Consider the following 17,723-nt stretch of genomic DNA (forward strand, 5'->3'; position numbering starts at 1 on the left):
TGTGCAGAAATAGGACTTTCGATTTTTGACCCGAAAAAACCCCAAGGGGTTAGGCTTACCTTTTTTTTAAGCCAAAAAATAAAAGTGCTCAGATCGAGCTAAAATGCGCACAGATACTCAGCAGGAATCGCCCTTTAATTTTAGCCCAAAATTTGTGCAGAAATAGGACTTTCGATTTTTGACCCGAAAAAACCCCAGGGGTTAGGCTTACCTTTTTTTCCGGCCAAAAAATAAAAGTGCTCAGATCGAGCTGAAAATGCGCACAGATACTCAGCAGGAATCGCCCTTTAATTTTAGCCCAAAATTTGTGCAGAAATAGGACTTTCGATTTTTGACCCGAAAAAACCCCAAGGGGTTAGGCTTACCTTTTTTTAAGCCAAAAAATAAAAGTGCTCAGATCGAGCTAAAAATGCGCACAGATACTCAGCAGGAATCGCCCTTTAATTTTAGCCCAAAATTTGTGCAGAAATAGGACTTTCGATTTTTGACCCGAAAAAACCCCAAGGGGTTAGGCTTACCTTTTTTTCCGGCCAAAAAATAAAAGTGCTCAGATCGAGCTGAAAATGCGCACAGATACTCAGCAGGAATCGCCCTTTAATTTTAGCCCAAAATTTGTGCAGAAATAGGACTTTCGATTTTTGACCCGAAAAAACCCCAAGGGGTTAGGCTTACCTTTTTTTCCGGCCAAAAAATAAAAGTGCTCAGATCGAGCTGAAAATGCGCACAGATACTCAGCAGGAATCGCCCTTTAATTTTAGCCCAAAATTTGTGCAGAAATAGGACTTTCGATTTTTGACCCGAAAAAACCCCAAGGGGTTAGGCTTACCTTTTTTTCCGGCCAAAAAATAAAAGTGCTCAGATCGAGCTGAAAATGCGCACAGATACTCAGCAGGAATCGCCCTTTAATTTTAGCCCAAAATTTGTGCAGAAATAGGACTTTCGATTTTTGACCCGAAAAAACCCCAAGGGGTTAGGCTTACCTTTTTTTCCGGCCAAAAAATAAAAGTGCTCAGATCGAGCTGAAAATGCGCACAGATACTCAGCAGGAATCGCCCTTTAATTTTAGCCCAAAATTTGTGCAGAAATAGGACTTTCGATTTTTGACCCGAAAAAACCCCAAGGGGTTAGGCTTACCTTTTTTTAAGCCAAAAATAAAAGTGCTCAGATCGAGCTGAAAATGCGCACAGATACTCAGCAGGAATCGCCCTTTAATTTTAGCCCAAAATTTGTGCAGAAATAGGACTTTCGATTTTTGACCCGAAAAAACCCCAAGGGGTTAGGCTTACCGTTTTTTTCCGGCCAAAAAATAAAAGTGCTCAGATCGAGCTGAAAATGCGCACAGATACTCAGCAGGAATCGCCCTTTAATTTTAGCCCAAAATTTGTGCAGAAATAGGACTTTCGATTTTTGACCCGAAAAAACCCCAAGGGGTTAGGCTTACCTTTTTTTCCGGCCAAAAAATAAAAGTGCTCAGATCGAGCTGAAAATGCGCACAGATACTCAGCAGGAATCGCCCTTTAATTTTAGCCCAAAATTTGTGCAGAAATAGGACTTTCGATTTTTGACCCGAAAAAACCCCAAGGGGTTAGGCTTACCTTTTTTTCCGGCCAAAAAATAAAAGTGCTCAGATCGAGCTGAAAATGCGCACAGATACTCAGCAGGAATCGCCCTTTAATTTTAGCCCAAAATTTGTGCAGAAATAGGACTTTCGATTTTTGACCCGAAAAAACCCCAAGGGGTTAGGCTTACCTTTTTTTCCGGCCAAAAAATAAAAGTGCTCAGATCGAGCTGAAAATGCGCACAGATACTCAGCAGGAATCGCCCTTTAATTTTAGCCCAAAATTTGTGCAGAAATAGGACTTTCGATTTTTGACCCGAAAAAACCCCAAGGGGTTAGGCTTACCTTTTTTTCCGGCCAAAAAATAAAAGTGCTCAGATCGAGCTGAAAATGCGCACAGATACTCAGCAGGAATCGCCCTTTAATTTTAGCCCAAAATTTGTGCAGAAATAGGACTTTCGATTTTTGACCCGAAAAAACCCCAAGGGGTTAGGCTTACCTTTTTTTCCGGCCAAAAAATAAAAGTGCTCAGATCGAGCTGAAAATGCGCACAGATACTCAGCAGGAATCGCCCTTTAATTTTAGCCCAAAATTTGTGCAGAAATAGGACTTTCGATTTTTGACCCGAAAAAACCCCAAGGGGTTAGGCTTACCTTTTTTTTCCGGCCAAAAAATAAAAGTGCTCAGATCGAGCTGAAAATGCGCACAGATACTCAGCAGGAATCGCCCTTTAATTTTAGCCCAAAATTTGTGCAGAAATAGGACTTTCGATTTTTGACCCGAAAAAACCCCAAGGGGTTAGGCTTACCTTTTTTTCCGCCAAAAAATAAAAGTGCTCAGATCGAGCTGAAAATGCGCACAGATACTCAGCAGGAATCGCCCTTTAATTTTAGCCCAAAATTTGTGCAGAAATAGGACTTTCGATTTTTGACCCGAAAAAACCCCAAGGGGTTAGGCTTACCTTTTTTTCCGGCCAAAAAATAAAAGTGCTCAGATCGAGCTGAAAATGCGCACAGATACTCAGCAGGAATCGCCCTTTAATTTTAGCCCAAAATTTGTGCAGAAATAGGACTTTCGATTTTTGACCCGAAAAAACCCCAAGGGGTTAGGCTTACCTTTTTTTCCGGCCAAAAAATAAAAGTGCTCAGATCGAGCTGAAAATGCGCACAGATACTCAGCAGGAATCGCCCTTTAATTTTAGCCCAAAATTTGTGCAGAAATAGGACTTTCGATTTTTGACCCGAAAAAACCCCAAGGGGTTAGGCTTACCTTTTTTTCCGGCCAAAAAATAAAAGTGCTCAGATCGAGCTGAAAATGCGCACAGATACTCAGCAGGAATCGCCCTTTAATTTTAGCCCAAAATTTGTGCAGAAATAGGACTTTCGATTTTTGACCCGAAAAAACCCCAAGGGGTTAGGCTTACCTTTTTTTCCGGCCAAAAAATAAAAGTGCTCAGATCGAGCTGAAAATGCGCACAGATACTCAGCAGGAATCGCCCTTTAATTTTAGCCCAAAATTTGTGCAGAAATAGGACTTTCGATTTTTGACCCGAAAAAACCCCAAGGGGTTAGGCTTACCTTTTTTTCCGGCCAAAAAATAAAAGTGCTCAGATCGAGCTGAAAATGCGCACAGATACTCAGCAGGAATCGCCCTTTAATTTTAGCCCAAAATTTGTGCAGAAATAGGACTTTCGATTTTTGACCCGAAAAAACCCCAAGGGGTTAGGCTTACCTTTTTTTCCGGCCAAAAAATAAAAGTGCTCAGATCGAGCTGAAAATGCGCACAGATACTCAGCAGGAATCGCCCTTTAATTTTAGCCCAAAATTTGTGCAGAAATAGGACTTTCGATTTTTGACCCGAAAAAACCCCAAGGGGTTAGGCTTACCTTTTTTTCCGGCCAAAAAATAAAAGTGCTCAGATCGAGCTGAAAATGCGCACAGATACTCAGCAGGAATCGCCCTTTAATTTTAGCCCAAAATTTGTGCAGAAATAGGACTTTCGATTTTTGACCCGAAAAAACCCCAAGGGGTTAGGCTTACCTTTTTTTACGCCAAAAAATAAAAGTGCTCAGATCGAGCTAAAATGCGCACAGATACTCAGCAGGAATCGCCCTTTAATTTTAGCCCAAAATTTGTGCAGAAATAGGACTTTCGATTTTTGACCCGAAAAAACCCCAAGGGGTTAGGCTTACCTTTTTTTCCGGCCAAAAAATAAAAGTGCTCAGATCGAGCTGAAAATGCGCACAGATACTCAGCAGGAATCGCCCTTTAATTTTAGCCCAAAATTTGTGCAGAAATAGGACTTTCGATTTTTGACCCGAAAAAACCCCAAGGGGTTAGGCTTACCTTTTTTTTAAGCCAAAAAATAAAAGTGCTCAGATCGAGCTAAAAATGCGCACAGATACTCAGCAGGAATCGCCCTTTAATTTTAGCCCAAAATTTGTGCAGAAATAGGACTTTCGATTTTTGACCCGAAAAAACCCCAGGGGGTTAGGCTTACCTTTTTTTCCGGCCAAAAAATAAAAGTGCTCAGATCGAGCTGAAAATGCGCACAGATACTCAGCAGGAATCGCCCTTTAATTTTAGCCCAAAATTTGTGCAGAAATAGGACTTTCGATTTTTGACCCGAAAAAACCCCAAGGGGTTAGGCTTACCGTTTTTTTAAGCCAAAAAATAAAACTGCTCAGATCGAGCTAAAAATGCGCACAGATACTCAGCAGGAATCGCCCTTTAATTTTAGCCCAAAATTTGTGCAGAAATAGGACTTTCGATTTTTGACCCGAAAAAACCCCAAGGGGTTAGGCTTACCTTTTTTTCCGGCCAAAAAATAAAACTGCTCAGATCGAGCTGAAAATGCGCACAGATACTCAGCAGGAATCGCCCTTTAATTTTAGCCCAAAATTTGTGCAGAAATAGGACTTTCGATTTTTGACCCGAAAAAACCCCAAGGGGTTAGGCTTACCTTTTTTTCCGGCCAAAAAATAAAAGTGCTCAGATCGAGCTGAAAATGCGCACAGATACTCAGCAGGAATCGCCCTTTAATTTTAGCCTAAAATTTGTGCAGAAATAGGACTTTCGATTTTTGACCCGAAAAAACCCCAAGGGGTTAGGCTTACCTTTTTTTCCGGCCAAAAAATAAAAGTGCTCAGATCGAGCTGAAAATGCGCACAGATACTCAGCAGGAATCGCCCTTTAATTTTAGCCTAAAATTTGTGCAGAAATAGGACTTTCGATTTTTGACCCGAAAAAACCCCAAGGGGTTAGGCTTACCTTTTTTTCCGGCCAAAAAATAAAAGTGCTCAGATCGAGCTAAAAATGCGCACAGATACTCAGCAGGAATCGCGCTTTAATTTTAGCCCAAAATTTGTGCAGAAATAGGACTTTCGATTTTTGACCCGAAAAAACCCCAAGGGGTTAGGCTTACCGTTTTTTCCGGCCAAAAAATAAAAGTGCTCAGATCGAGCTGAAAATGCGCACAGATACTCAGCAGGAATCGCCCTTTAATTTTAGCCCAAAATTTGTGCAGAAATAGGACTTTCGATTTTTGACCCGAAAAAACCCCAAGGGGTTAGGCTTACCTTTTTTTAAGCCAAAAAATAAAACTGCTCAGATCGAGCTGAAAATGCGCACAGATACTCAGCAGGAATCGCCCTTTAATTTTAGCCCAAAATTTGTGCAGAAATAGGACTTTCGATTTTTGACCCGAAAAAACCCCAAGGGGTTAGGCTTACCTTTTTTTCCGGCCAAAAAATAAAAGTGCTCAGATCGAGCTGAAAATGCGCACAGATACTCAGCAGGAATCGCCCTTTAATTTTAGCCCAAAATTTGTGCAGAAATAGGACTTTCGATTTTTGACCCGAAAAAACCCCAAGGGGCTTACCTTTTTTTCCGGCCAAAAAATAAAAGTGCTCAGATCGAGCTGAAAATGCGCACAGATACTCAGCAGGAATCGCCCTTTAATTTTAGCCCAAAATTTGTGCAGAAATAGGACTTTCGATTTTTGACCCGAAAAAACCACAAGGGGTTAGGCTTACCTTTTTTTCCGGCCAAAAAATAAAAGTGCTCAGATCGAGCTGAAAATGCGCACAGATACTCAGCAGGAATCGCCCTTTAATTTTAGCCCAAAATTTGTGCAGAAATAGAACTTTCGATTTTTGACCCGAAAAAACCCCAAGGGGTTAGGCTTACCTTTTTTTTAAGCCAAAAAATAAAACTGCTCAGATCGAGCTAAAAATGAGCACAGATACTCAGCAGGAATCGCCCTTTAATTTTAGCCCAAAATTTGTGCAGAAATAGGACTTTCGATTTTTGACCCGAAAAAACCCCAAGGGGTTAGGCTTACCTTTTTTTCCGGCCAAAAAATAAAAGTGCTCAGATCGAGCTGAAAATGCGCACAGATACTCAGCAGGAATCGCCCTTTAATTTTAGCCCAAAATTTGTGCAGAAATAGGACTTTCGATTTTTGACCCGAAAAAACCCCAAGGGGTTAGGCTTACCTTTTTTTCCGGCCAAAAAATAAAAGTGCTCAGATCGAGCTGAAAATGCGCACAGATACTCAGCAGGAATCGCCCTTTAATTTTAGCCCAAAATTTGTGCAGAAATAGAACTTTCGATTTTTGACCCGAAAAAACCCCAAGGGGTTAGGCTTACCTTTTTTTTAAGCCAAAAAATAAAACTGCTCAGATCGAGCTAAAAATGAGCACAGATACTCAGCAGGAATCGCCCTTTAATTTTAGCCCAAAATTTGTGCAGAAATAGGACTTTCGATTTTTGACCCGAAAAAACCCCAAGGGTTAGGCTTACCTTTTTTTCCGGCCAAAAAATAAAAGTGCTCAGATCGAGCTGAAAATGCGCACAGATACTCAGCAGGAATCGCCCTTTAATTTTAGCCCAAAATTTGTGCAGAAATAGGACTTTCGATTTTTGACCCGAAAAAACCCCAAGGGGTTAGGCTTACCTTTTTTTCCGGCCAAAAAATAAAAGTGCTCAGATCGAGCTGAAAATGCGCACAGATACTCAGCAGGAATCGCCCTTTAATTTTAGCCCAAAATTTGTGCAGAAATAGGACTTTCGATTTTTGACCCGAAAAAACCCCAAGGGGTTAGGCTTACCTTTTTTTTAAGCCAAAAAATAAAACTGCTCAGATCGAGCTAAAAATGAGCACAGATACTCAGCAGGAATCGCCCTTTAATTTTAGCCCAAAATTTGTGCAGAAATAGGACTTTCGATTTTTGACCCGAAAGAACCCCAAGGGGTTAGGCTTACCTTTTTTTCCGGCCAAAAAATAAAAGTGCTCAGATCGAGCTGAAAATGCGCACAGATACTCAGCAGGAATCGCCCTTTAATTTTAGCCCAAAATTTGTGCAGAAATAGGACTTTCGATTTTTGACCCGAAAAAACCCCAAGGGGTTAGGCTTACCTTTTTTTCCGGCCAAAAAATAAAAGTGCTCAGATCGAGCTGAAAATGCGCACAGATACTCAGCAGGAATCGCCCTTTAATTTTAGCCCAAAATTTGTGCAGAAATAGGACTTTCGATTTTTGACCCGAAAAAACCCCAAGGGGTTAGGCTTACCTTTTTTTTAAGCCAAAAAATAAAACTGCTCAGATCGAGCTAAAAATGAGCACAGATACTCAGCAGGAATCGCCCTTTAATTTTAGCCCAAAATTTGTGCAGAAATAGGACTTTCGATTTTTGACCCGAAAGAACCCCAAGGGGTTAGGCTTACCTTTTTTTCCGGCCAAAAAATAAAAGTGCTCAGATCGAGCTGAAAATGCGCACAGATACTCAGCAGGAATCGCCCTTTAATTTTAGCCCAAAATTTGTGCAGAAATAGGACTTTCGATTTTTGACCCGAAAAAACCCCAAGGGGTTAGGCTTACCTTTTTTTCCGGCCAAAAAATAAAAGTGCTCAGATCGAGCTGAAAATGCGCACAGATACTCAGCAGGAATCGCCCTTTAATTTTAGCCCAAAATTTGTGCAGAAATAGGACTTTCGATTTTTGACCCGAAAAAACCCCAAGGGGTTAGGCTTACCTTTTTTTTAAGCCAAAAAATAAAAGTGCTCAGATCGAGCTAAAAATGCGCACAGATACTCAGCAGGAATCGCCCTGTAATTTCAGCAGGAAAGCGGGTTCGAAATCAGACCTTCGAATTTAGCCAGAAAAAACACCGAGGAGGCTTTCCTTTTTCCAATTTTTGGCGAAAAAATACGTGCTCCCATCGAGCCGGAGTTGAGCACAGATGATCAGCAGGAACTGCCGTTTAATTTCAGCGGGAAGTGGGTTCGAAATCAGACCTTCGAATTTTTCCATGAAAAACACCAAGGGTTTACCTTTTTTCCCATTTTTGGCGAAAAAATAAAAGTGCTCAGATCGACCAGAAATTGAGCACAGATATTCAGCAGGAGCTGAACTTTAATTCGAGCAGGTCATTGGGCCCGAAATCAGACCTGCGAATTTTGGCCAAAACACCAAAACACGTACATTTCTTTATTAATAAACTTGATGCGTCTCCTAACACTGGTCAATACGAATCATCCTTGTGGCTAAATTGGGGGAAGGGTTAATTGATTAATACGTTCTACGTGACCGTCGTGACATTCAAAGAATCACGGTGTCCGTGACATGTGCTGCCGGGGCAACCTCTTCGACTCATCGCGTGTCGTAGACGCCAGAGTCGCTCGAATCGTCTGTCGTTCCCGCAGTCGTCAAATTGCAGGTCAAAAACAGCCCAGCCCAAATCGGGGGCAAGACCGCGCTCGATTAAGTTGCCAGAAGTGAGATTCGCCTGGAAAAAACAACCACTCAGCAGCTGCTTCGTTGGAGTACTTGAGATCATAGTCAATATATACAAACACACACACACAAAAAAAAGATGTAAGCCCCTTGTGGGTGGAGCTAGCGAGTTGCTATACGTGTGAACGAAGTCTCGAAGTTGCTCATAAGACGTCGGTTCGGGTTGCTGGAAAAGTTGCCCCGTGCGAACGCAGCAAATGTTTATAGGTAGATTAGATAGAGATAGATGTTTATAGATCATCAAAATGATATGATATAGTACCATCATATCATCACATCATATTAGAATATCATGCATCAAAAACACAAAATTAAACAATATCATAAAGAACACAAGGTCCCAAGCAGCACAATGCACTGAAAGTAGAGTGCAATAGGGGTGGACGGGTAGGTGCAAGTCCTTGAACACACTCGTGAAGCTAAAGAACATTGATAATACACATATACGGTCGACTCCCACTGCACTCGACTTTCAGTACATTTTGCTGCTTGGGGACTGCAATAAAACTGTTATCATTTTGGTCTTTTATCTGTCCGTGATACGCAAACATGCGCTCGCTTGCTGTTTGAGGCAGATACGTTTTGTCTGCGACCTTTTCCTTCCAGAAGGCATCTGCTGTGTACCTCAGTCTACCCCCCTGGTGAATGCAGCAACGTCCGGCAATTACATGCACCATCTCACGGAGTTTCTTTCATGCGGCATTCTACTGGCGATATCGTTTAGCGCTTCGTTTCTCTGCGTACGTTGTTCCCTGGGGATGGAGGCGCAGATACGCTTGGAGACAGCCTTGAAAGGCCCTTCGTGTAGTTGCACTTTGCCTCTCATTATTGCGGAAGGAATCTTTCTAATCGAGAAGAGTCGTTCATCGCATTTTTCTTCTGCAACAATAGCGTCTTCTTGACATAGAACTCCAGGGACGTTCTCACGTTTGAATACGGGGCCATGGCCACCGAGATGATCAACTGCTACGGTTCACGTATGTAAGCGGAATAACTGACTATTTCTATGGGGAAGACGAATTGCCCCCGACCTAAATCGTTCAAGCAGAATTACGAATACGTTACGCGAACTTTAGTCCGGTGTGGCACTTTAACGCAGTTATTTTCTTGCGTTTTCTGAACTGAAGTTCACCGCAAGTGGAACCTGCTTTGAACTCGCTGATCTAGACACGGGTCTTCCTCACCTTCATACTCATGGATTCCGGTGTGTCGTAGATGTAGACGTGTCTGACGTCTCGCCCTTGACTCACGGCGAAGATCTCTGGATATTGGATCGTGCGTGTCCGTCCACACACCTTAAACGACACGGAAGAAAAACATATGCGGACGATGTTCACGTGCAGGTAACTGGTTGGATGCGTACAGAGGGCGCTGTCGCGACGCCTCAGTGTTATGTGCATCCATGTCAACCTGCAAACCGTGTTTTACAGCCAAGGGGAAATGGACGAGCAGAAAAATCTGCATCCCTGCGCGGAGGATGTTAAGTACTGGGCCTCGTTATGTTGTTGTTGTTGTTGATGATGATGATTGAAATTTCACCCAACGCAAAAAGGAGCGGTGAAAGTTCTGCATAAATCTGCTGCGGATTCTCTGACAAATAACGTGCGCTCTCGCGAAAAACGATTTTTTGTTACTTGCACACCCTCTAGAAACCCCTCACCTCTTTCGCAGAGCTCGTAAGTGAGTGCGGCATGCTCACGTCACTCCGTGACGTATAGAGTACGCAGCAGGTAGCGCCGCTTCGTGTCCGTAACGAGCGGGCGAATTTTCTGTGGAAAGGGAGACCTCGCTGCTGTTCATTACGCTTATCCAACGTCGCACTGATATTATCAGGTATGTCACGCCAGGAGACCGTGCCAGGTCTCAAAAGATCGCGCTGGTGTGAGATTTTTGAGAGCGTTCTTTGAAAAGTAAAATGCGCGGGGACAAGGTCCGCTCAGCGAAAATATTTTGCCTCGGATAGACTGATTGAAAAGTGAAGCAGGCTTTCCAGGAGCGCTAAATGTCTTTCCATTGCTCCTTCAAAGAAGCCTCAGTTCGGTAAAAATGCTCCACAGACCGCTTACGACGATGCTTGGTAATCAGCCTTCGCTATAAAATCGAGCAAAACAGGAAAAAAAAATACCGTCAGGCTGGTTGCCTTACTTGGTTGTAATTCTCCACAGTGAAGCCGACGGGTTTCTGCTGAATCACGTTGCTGCCGGTGTCGTTCTGTTCGACCGCTGAAGACAACGTGAAGGAAGACACCCCGCAGGTCATGGAGAGCATCAGGGTCTTGGGAATGGGAAGCAGACTCTGGAGTTGTTCCAGAGTGGAGGACTGGCGCATTGCGTGAAAGCCGGTTAAGAGTACGCGTGAAGCTGACGCGTGAAGACTCATGAAATGTGAAGACTCACCAGCGAAGGTTTGTCTATTAGTCTGGGATTCTTCCACATCGTGCCTCCTGCCATGGCCTTGTGCTCGTCGATGTCCCAGAACGAGATGTGCGTTCGTGCCACCAGGATATCAACGCCCATGCTGCATTGGTTGACAGTTCTTGTGCGTCAACGGTTAACAACCAATAGTCAATCGCGTACAGAGAGTCGGTCCCGAGCACGGCACGTTACCGTTGGTACCAGAGGGACGACCTATACCCTTTCTCGTGATCGACTCGCGTAATGCACTCTGGGCCGGTGTGACGTCATCATTCACGTGTCTATCAAGGTTGTGTTAATGCAGTCTAATGTTACTGTCTGTAAACATTTTTTTGTATTTCATGTTAGCGCCGCGAATCAACTGTGGCTATGAGCGGCGTACAGACATGGACAGATGGAGAGAGGACAGCAGGAAGGAGTGGGGGACAGGGGTAAGTTTGCGTCCTGGGCCGACTTCAGGGGGAACTGGGCCGACTTTCGTCTGGAAAGTCTTCGAAAAACCCAGCGAAAACCTCAGAGAGCACAGCCGGTGACAGGACTCGAACCCGTGTCACTTCCCAGTCTCGGCGTGGAAAGCTGTATCAGCTTAACCACTAGGCCACCGGAGCTGGTCGTCAGGGAAACAACGCGATTACTCTTCTGTGCATCGCGTTGTGGTCACGTTTCGATCCCCACTAATTAGTTTCATCCCATATATATTCTTCCAGTAAAACAAGTAGGCTCGTAAATGCGGCGTGACGATGCCAATGACGGTTCATGCGACGCAAGGACACTTTGGACGGATTGGATTGCTTTGGAAGTTGTGCCACGGCGAGTGAGAAGCACTGAGCAATAGTGTAATAGCGGTGCAAAAATCTCAGCAACCGCAAAAAAAAAAAAAAAAAGAGAGAGAAAAGAAATAAATCATGTGATATCTAAATGACTTTAGACCTACGACATATGATCAAAACTGCTCGAACGATCAAAGGGACTACATCACGGGCTTGCCGTGATGCAGTCCCTTTTTACCCAGTGTTACACGTATCGCATGGTCATAAATAAGCTGAGATGATTTTGCCATGAGCGACCGCTTGGGGGACTGTTATGAAAATTGGAGGGTTTCGGGCACAACAGTTCCGAACTGAGGTATGGTTGGCACGTCCTAAGATTATCACATCGTAACCGCGCACGAGAAAAGGACAAAAGGGTATGGCGCATGTTTATAAAGGTAATGCCACAAAGGTAACTGTATACCAGCAGATAACTATCAGCAGGCCATGCATCTCGTTGCTGCCGCAAGAGATTGAGTACTGGTCATCGCTTCCTTATATAGCTTTGTTATCTACAGGAAGGAGCGGGGAGAAGGAATTGTGTTGCCTTGATAGACATGCGTCATCTGAAATTAAAACTTATCAAGCTGCGAGTCGTGTCGTCACCATAAGAACATCCCCGGGCGGGGACATGGAAAAACTTCGGAGCTTCTAAGGCGTCACGTTAATTTGCTTAGCAACCAGGGCTCACCGTGCAATCTCTTCAAGGAGACCGGGAAGGTTTCTAAGCTGAGCCTGTTTGGTCATCTCCACCGCAACGGCGAGGCTGCTCTTCAAACCCGGACGAGACATGGCGTAATTTCTCTCCATTTTTTTCAGCAGCTGAACAGAAAATAATAATAATAATAACAAGGGATGGGACGAAGAACTTTCCTTAAGATGTTTCTCCCTCCGTAGCATTGAAACATTTTCGTTGTAATGTCTTTGTCAAGCAAAGTCGAAGCCAACGATGGGCGAAGAGAGTACAAGTCTGCTCCCAGATTAAGTTCCCAGGACGACACAACATTAGAGCAATCAGTTTCAGCAATTAATGGGCTGTGAAATACATCTTTATCACTGCAGGAAGAACTCCCTCTCCCTCTTCGATGGCATGATAGTCTCTGTACACGTGTCACCACCTTTACCAATTAGCGGGACTTCCCCAACCTCTCTCTCCCCTCTGTTTCTTTTTTTCTTTTTTGTAATGCCCCTTTACTGTGGTTGTGTTATGCGGGTTGCTTCGCACCCACAATATCTCTGGAATGCAAAAAGAGATTCCAAAAAGAGTAAAAGGTGTTAGAACCCAAGCAGCTGACTGAAAGTCGGGTGCCATAGGGGTGGACGGGTAGGTGGAAGGCCTTGAACAGACTCTTGCAACTAAAGAACATTGATAAGACACATACCGTCCAACCCTATTGCACTCGTCTTTCAGTGCATTGTGCTGCCTGGGAAAAAAGCAAAAGCAGACAGAGATATTTGGGAGGCCTTGCTGACAGGTAGAGGTGGTGACACATGTGCTAGTACAGAGAGTATCATACTACCGGAGAGGGAAAGGGAGTTCCTGCTGCAACGATAAAGATGTATTTGATAGTCCATTAAATTGTGGAAAAGTGAGTGCTCCGTGTTGCGTCGTCTGTGATCGTCTTTTTGGCGCTTTTATCGTCAAGGGATTGTGCAGGTCGTGACAAAAGTCCCGGCGACCCCTAGCAGCCGCCGGAAGCGGGTGTGTCCACTGCATACCTGGGTAAATTACTTCTAAAATGTAATCAAATTACATTACTCCAGTTGGAAATTAATTAAATTACGTTACTCATTACTGTAATTGAAATGTAATGAAATTACATTACAATTACTTCGAAAAAGTAATGACATTACTAAGTCATTACTGCGAGCTTAATCACACTCTCCTATTTGTCTCTTCTACATGTCAGGGTGCCACGTGTGACGTATCGTTCCGCAATGTAGAGACAAAGATGACACAATGTACCACGGCAACAGGAAGACTGTCCGGAGGATGGGGCCCGCATACAATGATTCTCCAATGCCGCAAACCGTTACCCTGAACACTGGATCCTTTTGTAAAAAGTAATGAATAATGTCATTAAAATTACTGCCCAAATGTAATTAAATTACATTACAAATTACATAATGTCAAAAGTAATGCATTACGTTACAAATTACCAGAAAAAGTAATACATTAGTATAATTTCATTACAGTAGTAACATTACTACCGAGGTCTGGTCCACTGTTTCGGAGGAGTGGAAGAGTGCACTGTAGGCAACACACAGCGGCAGCTTCCACTTCCAAGCGACGTCGGAACTACCACCGTGTGTCGCTGACGGCGCACCCTTCCACCCCTCCGAAACAAGTGAACTCACCCGCCTCCGGCAGCCGCTAGGGTGTCGCACCGAAGAAAAAGTACGTCGCTCGTGTGTTCCGTAAACGTTTGTCCCAACCTGTACCGACAGGCACCAAATGGATGTTTTAGCGAACTATTCGTACGACACCACGCAGACCTACAATTGCTCGCTTTATATGATCTAAAACCTACTGTCCACCGGTGTACTCCCTGTCCGTGACGAGACACTGACGTCCCACGGGCCACTTACCGGTAACAGAGTCCGCATGCGGGCCATGTGCCCAAGAATCCTGGCCGTGTCTCCGATAACGTTGAGGATACCGTGGTGTTGCACGTTGCCGTTGAAGAGGCGAGAGAAGGCATTGTTGCCGTACACTGTCTTTAGAGCACTCTCTAGTTTCTCCGCATAGCTGGAAATAGGTCGTTGTGGAACAGACAGATGACAGCGCCCTCTCCCAGCGTATCATACAGAACCATCACACGTTATCTCTTGTACAACCAAACGCAGTCAAAAAATGAGTTAGCATTAAAACTTGCAATGAAAACCCTTTGGGAACACCTCTTCACGAGGCTACACAACCCTTCAGCGACCCTTCACAGACGCTACGCAACCCTCCACACGACCTTACACAACGCTAACGCAAGACAGCATCCTCAGCCTTTCGGGCTTCCTCAGATTCAGCTTGGCGGCGCCGTCGCGCAGTCAGCCGTATTTCGCCGCCGCCCCTCCGCACAGCTTTCATAACCCATGGCGCGCCCCGCTCTCCACGCGCCCTCTGCTTTTCTCCTTCCCCCTTCACTCACCGCCACGCCGCGGCTACAGACAGACCACGCCGCGATTCCGGCGTACCGAGGACTCTAATGCTGACGCATTAAAACGAAAAACAGTTAGGAAGAGAGCTTTCACTGCTCCTTTTCCTGAACGTACTCAACGTGGAAGGAGACTCCGTAGGAAGTCTTCTTTGCTCCAACAGCTTTGGCCGTAAAGAGAGGGTAGCCCTTTCCGTACTCCGTGGGAGTGAAGCTGAATTTGCGGCCATTATAGGCGACGTGGGTGTAGAAGAGGAAGTCGCACAATCCATCCGGATAGTTCACTATGGCAGCCTCGAACTTTCCCGGTCACCGTGCACAACAGCAGTTCCTTCTTCGACGAGGAGACGGCGTCCGTCGACAGCTGAACTGCACGGTCGTCGAGCAAAAATGTTTGCCACTTCAGGTGTGCGCTAAGAACCTTGACTCTCGGTTCAGACTCAGCTGCTCAAACAAGACGACTGAACTCTGGAACCTCAGACGACTACGATACCTTCTGTAGATGGTGCTGTTTGAAGAGCCCCAAGAACGCGCCCCGGTCGGTGGTCGCCCGTTGGCTTCGCACCGGAGCCTGTGGTTCAAAGTCTGTCCCCTTTATGTCCTCAACAGGACAGCTGTGAGACACACCTTTGGAGGAATTCAGGGAACTGTCTGGCTCCGGAAAGTCGTCGTCGTCCTCTGTGACAGACCTTCCTCGCAGCCTTTCATCATCGGTCGTGACGGCTACAATCCAGAGGTCGCCCACGGTAGGGTTGGTGTCATAGTCTGCCCTGGCTTCCGCCGTCCCGTCACCGCCTTCCGCGCCTAAGGCGAGTTCGAGTAAGTCCGGAGGTCAGTGTCACCCCCTATGGGCTTTCCAGTTCCAGTATGGCGCGGTTCGGAGTTATAAATTCATGGAGTGCAATACACGCACACTACTGCCCATAGGAACACGCGACGTCACCGAAAGAGCGAAAAATAGAAAAGCTCATTCGTTGAAAATGTATGGCAGTCGGGCCAAGTGCGTGACGTTATATTGAAAGCCTCTCGAGGCCCTCTCCGTCACCTAGAAGGTACCCTTACCTTCCATGGGATTCAGCACATAGTAGACGGTCGCGACAAGGCCCAGGCAAAGTGCAAAGGTCAGCACCATGGCGGAGATGCAAGTCTGCGTGGTTAGCCATGGGCTGCGGAAAGAATATCATGTATATAGACTTCGCTACATCGCTCGAAGATGCGGTGACGTATTCCTTTCTTGGCGGTTACACGCTTCGTGCATATCTTCAATGGTCATTGGTTATTTGGTTTCAAAGATTATTGAAGTCTGCGCGTGTGACGGGGAAAGTAACGAGGGTTGTTCAAAAAGTTGCCTAAGCCTCGCCCAGAAAGAAGAGCTGAACATTTTTGTTGTACCACACTACCACTTGTTATGCCCTGTTATAACAGTTGTTATACCATTGAAACACCCTGGTCAAGCGGGCAGCGTCTGTTGACAAGGTCATGGCTTCTGTTTTTTTTTTGGGGGGGGGCGGGGGAATCTGAAGGCATATAATCGTGATACACTACCTGGAAAAGGAAAAAAAAACTAATAATGGACTGTATGCTATGCGTCAGAATGAACACATCTGAAGGAAGCAATCAAGTCGAAACGCAGAGGGCAGGTGTGGTCTCGCTCTAAAGCAACGCGCCCGTTCACTCAGCTCAGGTTGCAGTAGCTGACTGTGGTTTTGAATTGCTACCCCATGCCCATTAGCTGCCCCTGCCCCTTACCAGACTTAGCTCCATCAGACTTCTATCTGTTTCCTAAACTCAATTCCCACCTATGTGGTCGCCGTTTTGGAAACAATATTGTAGTCATATTTTGGTCAGTGTTTGGAGGACGTGGACGCCACCTTTTTTCGTGATGGGATTGCAATGCTTAAGCGTCGTTGGAGTAAGTGCATTGATGTCAAGGGGGGACTATATAGAAAAATTGTGAAAAAACCTGATGGCAATCGATGTTCTGAGGCTGGAACACAATCTCCGGGTTGTAAACAGTGACCTCAAAGCACACATGAGAGACCGAAGGAAACGCTGGTCACGCTGGTGTCAGAGCGTCGCACGTTCAACTCACGTTTCCCGACGTCGACAAGCGACGTTTCCTCGTTTTTCCTGAGAGGGAGATCAGGCATACTCTCAACATCCGGCATCTGCTCCTCTCGTGTATTCCGTCGAATAACAGTGAAACTACGCCAGCGAGCTCAGGAAGCCAACCAACATGTTACCGACTGAGCTTACCGAGAAAGACTGCTGTTTCGCACGCGATATGGGATGACAAGAAAGGTCATCTTTTCTAGAATCATGCAAGTCATATATACCTACCGTTGTTCTGAAAAAAAGGAGGAGGAGGAGTTTAACCGTCTCGAAAAGCACTCGGCAGCATGACGCACTGCCCCAACGCAGTCTTGACTAAACGAGAGCCGGTATTGCCTGCTTCAACGAATCATTGCAGACAACTAAGTTAGAGATTCACGGATGTAGTTCCGTATCGGGACCACTGGCTTTTTTTTTTTTTTGAAGAAAGAGAATAAAAACAAAAATCAAACGCTTTTACATGAAAGAGGAAGTAATTAGTAACGAAATTCAACAGGAATGTCCCTCGTATATTGCGTAAAACGTATAAAAATTAAATTTTATCGCCAGTTTCTTGATGGCGATCCGCCATCTTGGCTGAGGACCTTACTGACCTAACCCGAGGCACAGTCTCGACGCCCGCTCCGCCTAGTGCGTGCCTGGGGGGGGGGGGGGACTCCCACTTTGTAGAACGTAACTTAGACTAACCTCACTAAAGTGAGGTGATGGAGTCCAATTCAACGACCCTACCTCTTGCAAGATGGCAAGTTTCGAATCCGTTAGGCTTAGCATTCCTGTGTTTCTCCTGCGCCAAAAGTGGATCAGATGGGGTTGTTGAAACTTGAAATGCATATAAAAAATCTGCTAACCCACAGAATTTCACGCATTTTTAGATTCAGTATATGAA

General features: G+C 45.0%; 1 protein-coding gene across 1 annotated transcript; it reads right to left on the minus strand.

Annotated features, from left to right (window-relative positions):
- Positions 1 to 8,033: 8,033 nt before the first annotated feature.
- LOC135398304 (uncharacterized) lies at positions 8,034 to 15,888 on the minus strand. The gene is made up of 7 exons (XM_064629723.1): positions 15,788 to 15,888; positions 14,166 to 14,325; positions 12,268 to 12,398; positions 10,750 to 10,870; positions 10,499 to 10,672; positions 9,538 to 9,648; positions 8,034 to 8,345 (listed from the first exon to the last, which is right to left on the minus strand). The coding sequence occupies exons 1-7, from the start codon at positions 15,886 to 15,888 to the stop codon at positions 8,139 to 8,141; spliced, it is 1,005 nt and encodes a 334-aa protein (XP_064485793.1). The 3' UTR covers positions 8,034 to 8,138.
- Positions 15,889 to 17,723: the final 1,835 nt, after the last annotated feature.

Source organism: Ornithodoros turicata, chromosome 6 (assembly GCF_037126465.1).
Source record: "Ornithodoros turicata isolate Travis chromosome 6, ASM3712646v1, whole genome shotgun sequence".
In the NCBI taxonomy this organism is placed as follows: domain Eukaryota; kingdom Metazoa; phylum Arthropoda; class Arachnida; order Ixodida; family Argasidae; genus Ornithodoros; species Ornithodoros turicata.